Source organism: Carassius carassius, chromosome 46, assembly GCF_963082965.1.
Source record: "Carassius carassius chromosome 46, fCarCar2.1, whole genome shotgun sequence".
Classification (NCBI taxonomy): domain Eukaryota; kingdom Metazoa; phylum Chordata; class Actinopteri; order Cypriniformes; family Cyprinidae; genus Carassius; species Carassius carassius.
This window is the reverse complement of record NC_081800.1, coordinates 14,381,323-14,399,802: the sequence shown is the minus strand read 5'-3', so window position 1 is coordinate 14,399,802 and position 18,480 is coordinate 14,381,323. Positions and strand designations below refer to the sequence as shown.

Below are 18,480 nucleotides of genomic sequence, written 5' to 3'. Positions count from 1 at the left end.
ATCTACTCTAAGAGGGCCTATTCAAAAGAAAACTAGAAAAAGTACAAACCTATCAGGTTACTGCAGATGGTTCCTGTAACAGCAGAAATTTTAAGAAAGGCCCCAGAGGATGACAGTAAGAAGGGCGTCTGAGGCAAGCACTGCTTGCTGCTCTGATATTAAGCTGGCTACTATTGACACTGAGATTCCTCAACCTGCCAAGGCCAGAAGCAGCAACAACATCCTGCCCATCTGATGTCCCATAAAGGGAGTGCTGGGGTTTCTTAAAATGTCTATCATCTGTCTATACATAGATATATATAGATGGATAATATATAGTAATATATATTTTAATAATAATATATATTTTTCTAAGTAATTGCTATATATATATATATATATATATATATATATATTAATTATAAATTGTTTTATTAAAATAAATACACTGATATAAGAATATATATTATATGAAAAATATATAGTCAGTACGCTATGTTAATGACCATATATTTTTTAAGAAACCCCAGCACTTATATTTTTCATGTAAAAATATTAATATTTTTAATATCTAAAAATATAATCCATTTATTCCAGATTTCTTGTGATAAAAACCAGAAAAATATCCATGTATTTTATAAAATATAATAATAATGCTTATATAGTGTATGTTATCAAACATGCTTTTAAGAAAAGCAGCACTCACTAAAGAATAGCTTTTTATTTATATTTTTGAATTTAAAAATATTAATATTTTTATAAGAACTTATACCCTAATTTATTTTAAGAACCCAGGCCTCAGTATACTGTAGAATAAACTTTCATTGAAATGTTTGTTCAGAATATATTTATTTATATATATATTGTATGTGAGCGTGTGACTGTGTGTAAAAATATACACATGTATTTTTGGAAAAATATAATTATAATGCTGTATATACTACCATATTTATTTTAAGAAAGCCAAGCACTCATTAAAGCATATTTACATTGCCAGAAATCAGAAATTCTAATTTATTATTTTTTTTATTATTCATCTTAGCAAGCTGTGCTGTGCATGTCATCTTAGCACGACCATCACAACTGGCTCTTTCTGTGGGTACAGCCAGGGATGAGCAGTATTTCAGAGTTATGTATTTAAAATACGTATTTGAAATACAAAATAATTTTTTGTATTTTAAAGCATTTACAAAAGTAATTTGCAATTAAGTATGTTTTTTTCCACACAGTATTTTGTATTTGAATTTTAAATACTTTTTTTATGTATTTATGCCTATCTCTGGGTACAGCTAATGCCCTCCACTAGCTGCTTGCTTACTGAGTCTGTAATGGGTCAGATGAGTCTCTGCCTGCCAGAACCTCCAGGAGTGAGCTTGGACTGAGCTTTGATGCATGGTACATCAATCTGACATGCCTCTCATCTCCCCGTGTCTTTGCCATCAAAACACCCCTGAAGGTATTTTGATGGAATAAACCCAAATGGGCAGCTTCGGTTTGAGGAGGGGGAACTTGTACAACACAGCATGCTAGGGTTTAATATTCTTATGAGTGCTGGCATTCACACAGATAAACTAGCTGCTTTTCCCGAGTCCCAGACCATCATCATTTCACATAACTATTCCTCTATAGACATCTCAGCATGAGCTAAAAAAAAAGTAAAAAAGAGTGATGTGGATATTGGGTATCTATATGTCTTCTATGGAAATTAAGTGGTTTGTCATAAGGAAAAATAAAAAGCAGCTTCTGGGATAACATGATATCTTATCCAATGGAAGTAGAGCAAAATGCTACAATGGGAATTGGAGTTATAGCCTGTATAAACGTTGAAGAAGTTTGGAGAAATGCTGACCATGGCTCGTTACTAATGCTTCCCATACATTAAAATGCCATAAGAAAATACTTGTGGCTCAAAAGTGCTAGTCAGTGAATCTTCTGCCTCAAAATGTGAGAATATTGTACTGTATTGTACTGTATAAAAAACAGCTACTATGTGTCAAAAGGTGTGTGTGTGTGTGTGTGTGTGTGTGTGAATGAATGAAGTATAATGACCTATTTACTCTTTGTTAAAGATTCTCTGCCAGTCTGATAACAGTCATTATACACAGATTCTCATTGTGACAGAGATATGCAAGCACCCTGGCTACCGTATAGAAAACAGCTATGTGTCAAAAGGTGTGTGTGTGTGTGAACGAAGAATAATGACCTGTCTTCTCTTTGTTAAAGATTTCTCTCCCAATCTGATAACAGACATTATACATAGATTCTCATTGTGACAAAGACATGAATTAAACATGCAGACATTCACGTTTACAACATTAATTAATTGCCCAACCGGAATACGTGATTAATAGAAGATACAGTAAGACTTAATCAAGGTGTATTCATCATAAAACATTTTTTTCATACACCTAAAGAGTTTTTAAATGTGCATATTTCTGCAAATCTTGACCTGGCATGGAAGCATCAGGTTGTTTTTAATATGCATTTTGTGCACCATGTGATAAATGTTGTCTCAGAGAATCAGGGACTAGCTTGTCACATTGCTGCTATATTTAGTCAGACAGTTGCATCTAAGAGACACACAGAAACAGTCTGGGCTGATTGTGTTTGACAGCTCTCTCCTCCCTTCTCCTTGAAACTTTAGCTGATAGATTTCCATAAAAACACACACAGATACATAAGTGTGAAAGATCAAGCAAACTCGTCTGTATGCGTTCTTGTGCATGTGAACTGTGAAAAACTAAACAAATATAGTCCTAAAGTAGAACAGAGCCCACTTCTTTGCTTTGAACCAACTGTATGAACAGTGGCGGTGCACAGAGTGTGGTTGAGAAAGCACGTAATTCAGGCAGATATCAGAGTTCTCCAGGAGCATCATTACAGACAAAAGAGAGGATTGAAGAACATTATGTTTCTCTGAGACTCATTTAGAGGAACTGAAGGGATAGTTCTGAAAGTTTACCGTCTACTCCCTCATGTCACTCCAAACTTGTATGATTTTGGTTCTATGGACACAAAAGGAGATTTGTAGGAATGTTCAAGCTGCTCTATTCCATGCATGAATGTATACAGGAACTTGGGTTGTCAATTATAAAAAAAGGTACTGCTATTTTCACTAGGTACTAATAAGTAACAACTGACATGAGTGACATGAAGATTAGGATATAAATAAACTCTTGGAGAAATCTACACCACCACTAGAGGGCAGATGACTTCATTCAGTCGCATAAGTGGGAAACAAGTACAAATAACACCAATTTCACCATTCTATACAAGTACAGTTTAAAATAATGTTTTTTTTTTTTTGTTTTTTTTTTAGAAAACGTATATCAGATATTAGATTTAAATAAGCCTAATTAAATGCAGTGATGCTGATGAAACGAACTTGTATAGGATTACTTGAAAGTACCATATTTGCCAAAACGGCTAAATAAACAACAGCCTATGGTAAAAACAATCTGCCCATGTCTATGTATGGTTGTGTATGGCTATTTGCTCTGGTGGACATGACTCTATCAATGTCGACAAACACAACCTGTTTTGCAACAGGCTGTCTGGAACAAGAAAGCATTGTGTGCCCTTAATGGATCATTGTATTATTTTAAACCAGCCTCTGTATATCTGTGTGTCGTAGACAGATGAAATGATCGACTTTGTCTTAAAAGCAGAAAGTCTGAGGAAACCATGTCTAAGCTCACTGTGACACCTGCACTTTGTGATGAAAGAAGAGTAAAATGTACCGTTGTGAACTCGGTATTGACATGACATATTTCTGCACTTTTTTCAGTGATACTTTATCAAAGCCAGGGATGTCTCTTTGATGTTAGAGTAGTAAAAAAGTGCAACAGGAAAGACACTTGATTGCTTTCAAACATCTCAGAATGTCAGCAGCCTTCTCATAGCCACAGGTCATTCTGAGATTAATGAAAGCACGTACAGTAGCTAAAGTCCACTGAGTTAATGGGAAAATTATATAGAGTCACCCGAATCCACTGCTTCAAACAAATTATCCACCCACCATCCACCCGCACCTTTATTTTTCTCTGATTTAGATTTCCGCCCCAACCAGCACCCGACTGTCACATTACAATTATTCTAATTCTTAGTTTTGCATGATGATATGATGAATGGATGGTTCATTTCTAGATACAGTGATGCTAGAACTGGTTTGTGCATCACTGCACAAGTCTGCACATTGTGGCTTCAACATGACCACCAGAGCTGATCAAGAAAAAATCATGAAAAAATCAAGAAAAATCTTACGAATCCAGTTGCTTTGCTTCTGTTGTGAGTTGACACTGTGTGCAGGCAGAAACAAAACCTCGTCGGAGCCATAAGGGATAACAGTAACATTGACTGATCATAGGCTGCTATTAAATGAACTTTTATATATAAAACAAAAGTTTTTCTTGGGCCAGATTAGCCTACACATTCTTAATAGCATAATCCCTTCAGACTTCAACTGGAATGTCACAGTTTCTGTCACTGCAACTTCCAGAACAGGTGAACGCGCGTGCGCGCGCACATACACACACACACACACACACACACACACACACACACACACACACACACACACACACACACACACACACACACACACACACTCACACACACACACAAATTAAATATGTTGAGCCAGTCTGGCTGCCTGATAAAAAAGAGAATGTAAGAAAATGTAGTTAATATTTGCATCATTAATGATCTATCTCATCCACCCTAAACCCACCTGCAATTAATCAGAATGTATTTATTTATTACCCAACCTGCGGATTATCCACAGCGCCCGTGTATATATCCGTGATCCATGCATCACTAATATAGAGTGTGTATTATTTCTACAACAGGAAGAGAGGTGAGTCTCTCTGGACCTTGAATGGGTTTAGCTGACCTGAGATGGGGTTAGATATAGTGTGGGACCAGCAGCCTGTAATCTGAGTGCCATATTGTGTGCTGAGTGTTTCCGGATTTAGCGCTGGCCTGGTATTAGGGATGCTGTTGTGAAGAGGAGGACTATATGGTACAGAGCTGCAAAACTTGCAGCTGGAGCTTTCCTTTACAAGTGTGAGAAAGAGAAAGTTTGGAGTTTGTAGTTTGATACATCAGTAACTTAAAGGGATAAAATGACAATTAATTTACACACCCTTATGCAAACCGGTATGACTTTATTCTGCAGATCACTGAAGATCTTTAAAGAAACTTCATAAAGAAATGCTTTTTTTTTTTGGTCCATACAATGAAAACCACTGCATGGACAGAAACATCTTTACTATTCCATAGTTCAGGAACAATATAAAGGTGAGTAAAAGATCAATGCCTTTAATTAATTTACTTCAAACTATTTTTTCATTCAAATTATAATTTTTTTTCTGTTTTAATGTTTTTTAAATGTTATTTCTTCCTGTGATACAAAGCTGAATTTTCTGAAAAAATTACTCCAGTCACATGATCCTTCAGAAATCAGTCTAATGTGTTTAATATTTAGTGCTCAAGAAACAATTCTTATTATTGTCAATGTGCCGTTTAATATTTTTGTGGAAACTGAGATGCTGTTTTTTCTTTATGAATAGGAAGTTCAAGGAAGTGTTCTTACTGAGTAAAGGTATTGATTGCTTTAAAGAATAATTGCATTATTTCTCTTCCGGGAATACAGACAATAAATAATGATGACTCATCCTGCACTACACAGATTTTTGTCCAATCACATGCTATCTACAATGATGAACACCACATGCAAGGGTCCAGCTAATATGATCCTTTCCCAAATTGTGCTCTTGCGAACATACAATACCCATTTAAGCTTTCAGAAGTGTGCGAGCGCCCCCTTTGCTGCCATAATGCGCCCTCAATGCGCACTTTTGCCGAGCCTACACTGCAGGGGCGAGTCTACATGGTGGCTAGGGTTGGCAGCTGCCCCCACTGAAATCTGGTTGGCCACCCCAGGTGCACCCCCACCACATGTCTTGCGACTCACTTTGTTATATTTCTAACTGCATCAGTGGCAGTCTTTCTTCTATAGACTTTTTTCTGTATAATTTTAGGCAGTTTCTATAGAGTTATCTTAATGAAAAATGTCACTCGCAAGCGGATTTCCTTTCTTTCTCACACAAAACTTTGCAAAGTGTGTGGCCGAAAAACAAAAGTTCTACATTTTGAATGTATTATACTTATTATACTCTCTTCCACCCTTAATACCCATCGCTGAAGTGCCCTTGAGCAAGGCACTGAACCCCTAGTTGCTCCCCGGGCGCTGGATATAAAGCTGCCCACTGCTCCAGGTGTGTGTTCACAGTGTGTTCACTTTTCACAGCTGTGTGTGCACTTGGATGGGTTAAATGCAGAGCATTCCGAGTATGGGTTGCCATACTTGGCAAATGTCACAACTTTCACTTTTTATTCTTTGTTCATTGTAATCTCACAAGGTTCTGTTATGACAAATGAATCTCTACACTGTGCGATCAATTTATTATTTGCATCATGTATACACTCTGTATGTTATAATGAGAGGATTCGACTGTATAACTCAGCACGGGAACAAAGACTTGTGTGTGTTGTAGCCTTCAGCAGGGTTTCCCATACATTGACTTATTTGTGGCAGCCTGCCACAATATCAACACTGACCGCCACAATTATATTTTACTAAATGCTTTGACTTTGTTGAATAAACATGAGCACTGTACGTTTCAAAATCAAAATGTAGTGTTTTTATATTAATGTATCTTTTTTTGAATGGAACCGATTGTCTTTGTCTTTGATGTCATTTTCATTTCATCTTTCCTTTAATGCCTGAAAAAGCGTTCATGCTGTTTTGATTACATCCATTTCCAGGAAAACTGCTAGTTCTCCTGCTCTTAAAGTGCCTCCTGCTGGCAGAGAATGAATTTGCACTTCCAATAAGCCCATCTGCTGTTTTATATTTACATTATATACATATATATTTCCCCCAGGGGAAGTGCCGCCACATGTGGGAAACACAGCATATGAGACAAAACCAGCATGTGTACTGCCAATGAAGCCTTTAAGTCCCTTTCAAGTGTTTTCATTCATTGAATATGTAAAATCTTTATAGATTCTACAATGCTTTTTTTTTCTTCTCATCATGCTCATTTTGGTCATTTTACGGCCACCCTCTTTTGATGCAGTGCCCCAGCCTGCCCCCCCACCTTTTTAAAATGTTCTAGACATGCATCTGCCTCACTGAAGTGAGCTCTGCAGCAGACTTCTACCTGACAGTCAAAGCGGCTTTGCGTTATAAAAGTGTGGACTCTGAGGAAAACCGGGAGGGTTTAGGGTGCAATTTGGGACAGGACCTATAAAGTAGCAAGGTTCATGGCTCTGACAAACTAATGATAACTGGGTATTTTTTTTAAAGAGAGGGTCACTTTAATATGTCCCATCCAAACTCTGTTTCAATACAAAATACATCAACACAGGAATGGAAACTATGCTAGTCAGGCAATTTCATGCAGTCTTTAATACAAGACCTAAAACTAATGCTGCTATATGCACGTAATGACAGTGACCTAGATTGCTCATATGTACCAAAGAAAGAGAAATAGTCTGAATGTGAGAGATAGAGAAAGCATGAGTGAAAGAGACAGGGAGATAAAGATGCCTTACCAACAGATAAAAGTGTCTTGATTCACTCAGTAAGCAGCACCATTACTCTAATGCAGCATCATTGCAGAATATTAAAACATTCCTACTGGATCTGGGCAAAGATTGCTTTGTGACACTAAGCAAGGTGCCTTCATTAAGCAAACCAATCTAAATCCATTCATGCTAATGTAGGCCACATCCAAGAGCACAATCCATATGTAATAACCACTAAACAAGCGCTCGCTGCGCCGCTGGTGAAAAATGTACATTCTTTTCATATTCAGTGTGACTATTGAAAGACCTTCTCGAATTAAAACTCACCAGAACTTCTTTGGCCTCCTGATTCGGAAGGGAGAGCAAGGCATTGTGGATCTGTCAGACTAATTGAGATCTGTGTTCCTTACTGAAGGTCTCAGGCAGTCACTTACAAGAGGCCTACAGACAGGATTATGACCTAATTCTGGATCCCAGTAGTCAGATCCTGTCTCACTCTGACAAGCTAATGAATCTTCCTCCGTTAAGTGTCTTCTTCCTCTCAGACTCTTTCAAAGACTCAAAATAAGTATAATACATAAATTTGCATATTTTTCTGATTAATTCCCACTATATACACACCATTATAATAATAATAATAAAAAAACATTTTCTATAATTGTAAGTTCTCTACCTTACTTTGCTATATTTGACAATAGATAATATTTGATATCCTGTTTCCAAAATATTCCAGCAATGGACTAACTATCAAAGTCTCATCACAAAGCCACTGAAGTGTGATGTTAAAGGTTGCTGAAGAAATCCTCAGTGTCCTAAACTGCTCTGTGCCTTCAGAAGAGAACAGTGTGGAAGGATGGATGCGGTAGATCTCTCTTCCTGCAGGCTGTTTGCTACAGAGGCGGAGACTGATGCAGGCAGGGTCCTGAGGTTACACGTGGAGGGACGGATGCTGTCTGAGCCTGGAATCTGGTTTATCCCATGGGTTCGTTAGGACTGACCTTCAGACTGCTGTCCATCTGCGTCTAGCATCCAGAGCAGGCCTTTACACAGGCCTGCCAGCACACACACACTCTCAGTCACAGAGACGGGCGTGAGAGTGTCGCATGTGCTCCTCAGCCAGTTCGTCCTGCCAAAACTGCAGAGCTGTCTTCCGTCGCTGTGGCAACAAGGCAGCAGGACTGCAGTGTATCCTCTGCGCTCCGGACCATTCTCATCCCAAAACCTCAGACTGAATCATAAACATTTAATATGTTTGTCCTCGCTCTGTACGGCTTTGTGACACTCCCCGAGCAGAATCAAACAATCCCACATTTTGACATTTAAGATTTTAGGAGTCACAACCAACAGTAAAAATAATAATAAAAAAAAAAAAAAAAAAAAAAAATATATATATATATATATATATATATATATGCTATATGAATCTCTTGAAGAAAAAAAGAATAAAAGCTTGTGGTTTCTGGAATGGCTCTTTCAGGCTATGGCTAAGTTACATAAAAAACCAGCACTTACCACAAACCCCTGGCTCTGGAAAATGTCTTGTCAACTCTGAAAAACAAGAAAAAAAAAACAAGAAACAAAACCTTTTTTTAGAAAAAGAAAATTCCTTGCACCTGTTTTCTCTCTACATATTACAACCAAACACAAAAAATAAATAAACTACTGCCCTGGCATCACTGTTGTTTGTGTGGTATTTAGTTTAAAAAACTTTTTATGGACTATCCTAAAAAAATATTTTTTTTAACAATATAGCCCAAAACTGTGATCATAAATACAGGTCCTTCTCAAAAAATTAGCATATTATGATAAAGTTCATTATTTTCCATAATGTAATGATAAAAATTAAACTTTCATATATTTTAGATTTCATTGCACACCAACTGAAATATTTCAGGTCTTTTATTGTTTTAATACTGATGATTTTGGCATACAGCTCATGAAAACCCAAAATGCCTGTCTCAAAAAATTAGCATATTTCATCCAACCAATAAAAGAAAAGTGTTTTTAATACAAAAAAAGTCAACCTTCAAATAATTATGTTCAGTTATGCACTCAATACTTGGTCGGGAATCCTTTTGCAGAAATGACTGCTTCAATGCGGCGTGGCATGGAGGCAATCAGCCTGTGGCACTGCTGAGGTGTTATGGAGGCCCAGGATGCTTCGATAGCGGCCTTAAGCTCATCCAGAGTGTTGGGTCTTGCGTCTCTCAACTTTCTCTTCACAATATCCCACAGATTCTCTATGGGGTTCGGGTCAGGAGAGTTGGCAGGCCAATTGAGCACAGTAATACCATGGTCAGTAAACCATTTACCAGTGGTTTTGGCACTGTGAGCAGGTGCCAGGTCGTGCTGAAAAATGAAATCTTCATCTCCATAAAGCTTTTCAGCAGATGGAAGCATAAAGTGCTCCAAAATCTCCTGATAACTAGCTGCATTGACCCTGCCCTTGATAAAACACAGTGGACCAACACCAGCAGCTGACATGGCACCCCAGACCATCACTGACTGTGGGTACTTGACACTGGACTTCAGGTATTTTGGCATTTCCTTCTCCCCAGTCCTCCTCCAGACTCTGGCACCTTGATTTCCGAATGACATGCAAAATTTGTCCAAAAGTCCAGTGCTGCTTCTCTGTAGCCCAGGTCAGGCGTTTCTGCCGCTGTTTCTGGTTCAAAAGTGGCTTGACCTGGGGAATGCGGCACCTGTAGCCCATTTCCTGCACACGCCTGTGCACGGTGGCTCTGGATGTTTCTACTCCAGTCCAGACTCAGTCCACTGCTTCCGCAGGTCCCCCAAGGTCTGGAATCGGTCCTTCTCCACAATCTTCCTCAGGGTCCGGTCACCTCTTCTCGTTGTGCAGCGTTTTTTGCCACACTTTTTCCTTCCCACAGACTTCCCACTGAGGTGCCTTGATACAGCACTCCGGGAACAGCCTATTCGTTCAGAAATTTCTTTCTGTGTCTTACCCTCTTGCTTGAGGGTGTCAATGATTGCCTTCTGGTCAGCAGTCTTACCCATGATTGCAGTTTTGAGTAATGAACCAGGCTGGGAGTTTTTAAAAGCCTCAGGAATCTTTTGCAGGTGTTTAGAGTTAATTAGTTGATTCAGATGATTTGGTTAATAGCTTGTTTAGAGAACCTTTTCATGAAATGCTAATTTTTTGAGATAGGAATTTTGGATTTTCATGAGCTGTATGCCAAAATCATCAGTATTAAAACAATAAAAGACCTAAAATATTTCAGTTGGTGTGCAATGAATCTAAAATATATGAAAGTTTAATTTTTATCATTACATTTTGGAAAATAATGAACTTTATCACAATATGATAATTTTTTGAGAAGGACCTGTATATAAATAAACACATCAGCATCCCTTCATTGAAAACACATAGCTTTTTGGTTACAAATGCAGAGAAATTTGCAGGCATGTTCATTTATCATTTATTTAGTATTTAAAAATGAATTTTATTGTAATAGGGGAATTGATACGGGGGGGAGGGGGTGGGGTTATGTGATCTCAACATGGCAGTCATCCTAAGGGGTGACCTTTCGCCCGCAGAATAAAACAACATATAAAAATGTATAACATTATTTGAGCAATTTGTTTCTAAAGTAGAACCATTTATTCTCATTTGACATTTAAAAGCAATCTATCTCTACTAAAAACACAAAAAACAGCTAGCAGTGACTGAAATTAATTTTTTCCTTATACTATATAAAAAATCTGGCAATACACATTGTGTGGACACCAGCAGATTGTGTTGTGACGCAACACTCAATTGTCAACTGAAGAATTATAGTGTAAAACAGGCACTTCTTACATGCATCCCTGCAACACAGAAGATTAAAACTGCTTACCAAATTATATTGCATAACATGAGACATACATTTCAATAGTAAACTAAAATAGGCAATATGCTCTGCAACTGTAAAAAAAAAAAAAATTCCCAGACACATCAGTTGTTCTATATGTGTTTTCCCTGCTGCTGTTTAGATACTCTTACATTTCCTGTGTGTTTTACTCAAAGTGCACATCTAATTCAGACAGACGGTAGAGTGCACAGCTCTACGCCAATCCATCTTTCCAGGAACCTGTCTGTCATGGATTAGGCCACATACTATTAGGTTTCATACAATGCTGGCTAACATCTGTGGTATTCTAGACCTACAGTAGAGACAGAAATAGATGCAGAGATGCTCTTAAACACTAGAGCACTAACACAATATAAATGGACTGAAAGTATCACTGTGTGTGTGTGTGTGTGTGTGTGTGTGTTTTGTTGACAGCTGTGGTACCATGGACTTTGAATTCACTATCCCGCCTCACCTCCTCATAATAGACAAGAGGACCATCGAGGTCACGGATGTTGATTTTCCTCTGACAGCCTCTCATTTCCAATAAGACAGCTGATGTTAAACGCTGACACCTTTCGTGGCATTCAGAGTCAAGCACATCAAGGGATGTTTCTACAAAAGTATAGTGCTAAAAGAAAACTATGTTACCTGTTATTTATAGTATATTCTCACTGCAAGTCCATACATGTTTGATGGCACTGAGAAAGCAGAGGCAGTGTGGGGTTTCAAAACAGGAGATCATTGTTTCCTTTTTGTTGTTTTGCAGGCAATACACCTAGCAATGATACTGTGCCACAGATCTGTATCTGTTTACACTTGTGATTTACTATTCAAAATGAATAAAGGCCAGTCACAAGATTGTAGTCACAGTTCTCATGAGTTCTCAAGGTGGCCTAAAACCAGCAAAGTATTTTGTTTAGGAGAAAGAGTCTCACATATACTGCCACACAGCTTCATTTCATTCAACAGCTTCACTCTGACTCATGGCATGTTTTCTGTCTGGTATTTTTTGTGTATTACAAAGAGAGACAAAAGATGGCTTCCTTAATCCAAGTCATTTAAAAGTCTGATAAAAGATCCATCTCTCTATTAAACAGAGGCTTTGTTTCGCGGTTTCATTACTGGAACAAAAGCAAACACTGTAGGTTCAGTAATTAACCCTCAGCCAAACTGAAATACATAAGATTTTCAAAAATTTTCCATTGAGTGTAGGTGACCTAAAGTACAGTGAAGACCTTGGTTTAAATCTCTGTTGCCTTTAGGCACCAAGCCTAAAGTATGTGCCTTCAGTTCACACTTCACTAGAGTTAAAAGATCATTTATTCACCCTCATGACCTGATACAACATGTTTGCATAACATAAATAGATTTTTTCATTGAACACTCCTGTTCAAATATTGGGGTTGATGTGTTTTTGCTGCATTTATTTATATAGAGTTTAACAGTACTATTGTGAAATATTACAATTTAAATTAACTGTTTTCTGTTTATATAATTAAAAAAATATATATATTCCTCTTGCGAGGCAGCCATTACTCCAGTCTTCATTTTCACATGATCCTTCAGAAATCATTCTAATATGCAGGTTTGATGCTCAAGAAACATTTCTTATTCTTAGCAATGCTGAAAACAGTAGTGTATCATTCTTTGATAAACAAAGAGTTCAAAACAACAGCATTTATTTGAAACAGAAACACTTCAAATCTCAAATGAGATTATCAGCAAAGAAATTTTTTTTTTTTTACATTTTAATTTTGGGATATACTACTGTAAGTTCTTTTAAGCATACACAAGTATTCTAAACTAGTGTGTGTGTGTGCTGGTAGGTTTTAATTTTATAGTTTGATCCATTTATAAGAACAATCCACAAACCTCAACCAATCCGCACAATCTGTTTGACAAAAAGAGACAGAATTCCTGTGTGTGGATTAAAAAACATAATTACTGTCAGTTCTGATGTCTGTACTGTGAGGACGTTCAGTCTCTTCAGTTTAATTAGCCTCACATCATATCCACAAATAAACAGTAAATGCCTCAGTTACAACATAACATAAACGGCACATCACTCAAACACACCCAAAAGACCATGACACACTCAAACTATCAACCTGTATATAAATGCCTAGACAGATCAATCCATTTTATTGTTTGCTATTCACGAGCGCTAATATTTACGATGTTTATGACATTGTCAAATGGTCAGAAATCAGCAATGCCAACAAAAGATCAGAACTCCAGCCATGGTGTCAGCCCACAGGAGAATCATAAAACTTGATATTTTTTCATCCTTGGACTCACGTTCACCTCCTCTTCTGTTACAGAATCCTCACGAAGGGGAAATTGAGTCTGGGTGTGGTAAAACTCTGAAACCAAGCTTTGACTGAGCCAAAATATCCGCAGAGGATTAAGGCTCAACAGCATGCATTAATTTAGCCGGCTGAAATTAACAGATGTATTAAACACACACTAAGCCAAATATATATATTTTTTAAATATTAATGATCTTTTGACATCACAATTCTTTTGCAAATATTGTAAATTAAATATCTGCACTTATAAATTCATTAAATATGTGACTCAACGGTTCACACTGAACTTTATCTTGACCACGTCAGACGGCTTCCTTCGTCTTGAATACTGTGCTTCAAATGTTATGTAGGTTAATTGGATGGATTACTTTTTAATTGCAAGTACTTTGTGACTACAGTATATAATGGATTAACAGAGAAATGAGCAAACAACATTTATAAAGTGGGCAGGTTTAGTATTGTTTTGTCATGTTGAGTAAATGACACAATATTACAGCAGATTATCAAAAGAACAGTAAAAAAAAAAAAAAAGTTGAACAAAGGTTTGTGATTGCCGATAAAGATGTTTTCCATGTCTATGTGCTATAAACAATGTTCAAAGATTTTTTTTCAAAGAACTTTCTTATGCTCCCAAGGTTGCATTGATTAAAAATACAGTAAAAACAGTAATATTGAAAAATACATTCTAATATACTGATTTAGGGCACAAGAAACATTTCTTTATTTCTTTTATCAATGATGAAAACTGTCTATTTTTTATAGAAACTGTGATACATTTTTGGTCTGGAATTAGTGACGAATAGTAAAAAAAAAAAAAAGCATTTATTTGAAATAGAAATCATTTGTAACATTATAAATGTCTTTACTGTCACCTTTTTCAACTTAATGCCAATTTAAACTGTCAATTTAATGTGTCCTTGCTGAATATTAGTAATAATTACTTTCTAAATAAAAAATCTGAAAGGAAAAATTGTATACTTAGAAGGAATATACAGTACACCAAGCATATTGTACAGCCAATAATCTTTCAATATGGTAAACATAAGACATTCCTGATATATCACATCAGAAAGAAAGATGTTTCTTCTCTTCATACTCTTGAATACTGTTGTGTTTTAAGAATGATGCAAGGGACTTGTGCGGAAACAGTATGTCACTGTTGACAGATACTATAATGTTTTAGTATGTGAGTGTTTAAGGAGGAAGGAGTTACACCTGCTGTCATGGGAACAGAAATTAACCAAGAGAACAGCCCTCTAGTCACTGCCAATACACTGTGTACCATAACAAGACCCTTACATAAACACCCATCAATTTTTAATGACACTGGAACACAGAGGAACAATACACCAGCAAAATGAGCATGTGTATAAACAGCACATGTTTTAGTGTCCGTCTCCTTGTGAAATAATGAATAATGTTCAAGTGATATACATCAAATGAAAACCACAAAGTGTAAAGTGAGAAAGACATCAATATCCAGCGCAACATTCAACATCTGAAAGCAGACACTGAAATACAGTAAAGAGTAACAGTGCAGTGGATGTCTACAATGTGATAGCCAGATGAATTCATGCAGGTGTCTCAACACATGCAGACTGTCTCGCAGCTCTTCAGGTTTCAGCAGAAGTGTGTCTCCTAGCTGTAATGTCCACATTAGTTGTTACACAACAGCACAGGTGCAGAGACCCATTAAAACAGCAGCGGCACCTGTCATTTGACAGAGAGGGCTGGAATGCATCGGCAGGTGTGACAGCATTTTGAAATTTGACCTGGGGTAAGTTCAATAAATAAATATAAATTATGCTCAGTACTGATTAAAGGGATACTCCACCCCAAAATGAACATTTTGTCATTAATCACTTACCCCCATGTCGTTCCAAACATGTAAAATCTTTGTTTCCACTTCGGAACACAATTTAATATATTTAGGATGAAAACCGGGAGGCTCGTGACAGTCCCATAGACTGCCAAATAAGTTACATTGTCAAAGTCCAGAAAAGTATGAAAAGCATTGTCAGAATAGTCCATTTGCCATCAGTGTTTTAAACGTAACGTTATGAAGTGATGAGAAGACTTTTTGTAAAATATATATATATATATATATATATATATATATATATATATATATATATATATATATATATATATATATATATACATATAGTCTTTATTTTTGTAATATATATATATATATATATATATATATATATATATATATATATATATATAGTCTTTATTTTTGTAATATATATATATATATTACAAAAATAAAGACTTTATCCAAGAATTCCTTTATCAAAAGTCTCTTCTATGTCTCTCCATATCACTCAAACTGCCTGCGCTATTTACGTTATATTGTAATTTTTGTTTTCTTCGCTTACAAAAAGAATTCCCGTCGCTTCATCTTTGCATCTTTGCTAAATAAACAACAGATTTATTAAAAAAAAGAAAAAAAAAGAAAAAAACTATTATTGGGTGCAATTCTAAGGAAATCACCCATACCCCCCACCCCCTTGAAAATGAGTTATGTGGCATTACAGCCATCTATGTGAGTACAGGAAGTGTCTAATAGCTGCCCTTCAGGACTAATCAACAGTCTTTGTCTCCTCAAATAACACTAAAATGAATCCAGCGATCTTCAGTCACATCTTCAATACAGCCACTGAATGTGAACGTGACTGTAAATTCAGATGAAGATCAGATGAAGGAGAGAGGGGTTGGCAACCTTCCTGAGAGAGGCGTATGAGTGATCACAGATCCTTGAGAGGTGCACACATGGTCTTTGTAATGCAAAGATAAAACATAATGAAAATGGTTCAGCTGACTCTTTAAAATGCCAATCAGTAAACAAACAGGATTAGAAAAACTAATGCTGACCAGCACCTTTAATCTTTGTCATTTAACTAAATCTGTCATTAACTAAAACCAACATGGTACAATCAAAGGAAAATGAAGAATTTCCTGTCCTCAAGTCAAACTTTCATACCAAGACTGTAAAAATTATTTTTCGAAGTAAAATAAAGATTGTTGGAGTATGTTTAAAATACTATCTACTTCAAAGTTTCTCTTTTAATGCACTGTGTTACTTGCCATTTCTTTGTAACAATTTGTGAAATTGACTAGCAATTTCTGAGTGAAAATGGTTTTTACACCATTTTTTTCCCTCTCGGTTTGCTCCCTGTCCCATTCTTTGCCCCACTGGAACATTGAAACTGGTCAAAAAAAATCAGCTGACCTCCAAAAAACAATGATCGGCACCACTGCTTGCAAAACAAGTAGCTTTTCCACATGGCTGTTTCTGAACAGGGACCACTCAGAGTCTTTTTGACAGGTCTGGAGTCAAGTCCTATGACTCAACCCAGGTGCCTAACTAAAGGAAAGAAAGAAAGACAAAAAGGAAAAGCATTTCATGATCTGGGCAAAGCCTAGGCCTGCTGTTTATTCCTTTTGACTCATGAGGCCAGAGAGATGGGCTAACATAGTATCACCAGGCTTCATTTTATAAAATGACATTTCATTCTGAGGTCACCTGAGGGGACCGTCTACATGCAAATCCGTATTCTGAACCTGGATATTGAGATTCTCATTCTTACAGAAGCTAAATATTTGTTTTTTTGGGATGGAGATGGATGTGGCTTTAATATCTTGGTCAGAAACTAAAGCCACCATGAATTACACCCTTGATCATTGTTCAGGACTATCTTTGTAGTGTAGGTTAGGAGCATAAGGTCATCAAGGGCAAATACATAAACATCTCAAAGAGATACTTATTTTGTCTGGGTTCTGTAAACATGTGCATGTTAATGAGGCCATGTAAACACCAAACACCTGCAAAGCAAAATCACTTGTTATCTACACCTGGAGCAATTGATGGCTTTTAGATGTCACAATCTTCAGGACCAAGCAAATGTCAAAACACAGCCACACTTCTTTTTTTAAAAAGGAATTTATATATATGTACAATTTATATTGTTGTTCTCAACAATTTTCAATAATTTAAGCATAAACTTTTACATCAACAGACCAAGAAAAACAAATTCAGTGAAAAACTTTTGACTGGTAATTAGGGTTGGGTATCAGTTGGGTTTATTACGATACCGGTGCCATTTTGGTACTTTTAAAACGGTACTGGTGCTTAAACGGTGCCTGAGCCGATACTTTTAAAAAATGTAAAAAAGAGACACAAAGAACTATGGATAACATTAGAGAACATTTAAAAGATTTAAAATAATTCCATAGCTTTCACACGCTCCTTGGATGCTCTCATTTCCCAAGCTTTCCTTACTCTAAGGCAAATAAATGTGATCTTTCATGATCTGGGTCATTGTTTAATACAACACCACACATAATGTTTCTACTGTATCTGTCAATTACTCTGATATTTAGTTAATATATGTCTGTCACTGTCTTTAATCAGTTCTGTGAATGACTGTATGGTCAATCTTTATAAAGTAGCAACAATGTAAGTGAACAGTACTATGCAAAAGTCTTAGACACATTAGTATTTCCACTCCAAAAAAAGGTTATTTATATAATTTATATCTTATCTTTCTTCTGAATTTAGTTTGTCTCAGTTTCATCTGTTCATGTAATCACAGACATATTTGAATGATGGTGAGATCAGATCTCCATGTGGAGCACCAGCTGTTTTCAGACTGCTTGTGCATTCAAAAATCTCACTAAATTATTATTAAAATTAATGGCAAAATTAATGTTTGGAAATGTAAACTGATATTTCCTAC

General features: G+C 36.5%; 1 protein-coding gene across 18 annotated transcripts in view; it reads right to left on the bottom strand.

The window, feature by feature from the left end:
- The window catches only part of LOC132129025 (rap1 GTPase-activating protein 1-like), a 101,057-nt gene that overhangs the window by 65,124 nt on the left and 17,453 nt on the right, over positions 1–18,480 (bottom strand). For 14 of the 18 annotated variants that reach the window (XM_059540434.1, XM_059540421.1, XM_059540422.1 and 11 more), the window contains exon 2: positions 9,085–9,120. The exons of 2 other annotated variants lie outside the window; for them this stretch is intronic. Coding sequence is in view for 15 of the 16 variants with exons in the window: in XM_059540421.1 (XP_059396404.1) it covers positions 9,085–9,120 (36 nt within the window). In the remaining variant the exon portion in view is untranslated. Of the gene's footprint in view, positions 1–7,899; positions 8,198–9,084; positions 9,121–18,480 lie in introns of those variants that run through there. 2 more of the 18 variants (XM_059540423.1, XM_059540425.1) reach the window with 2 other exon arrangements.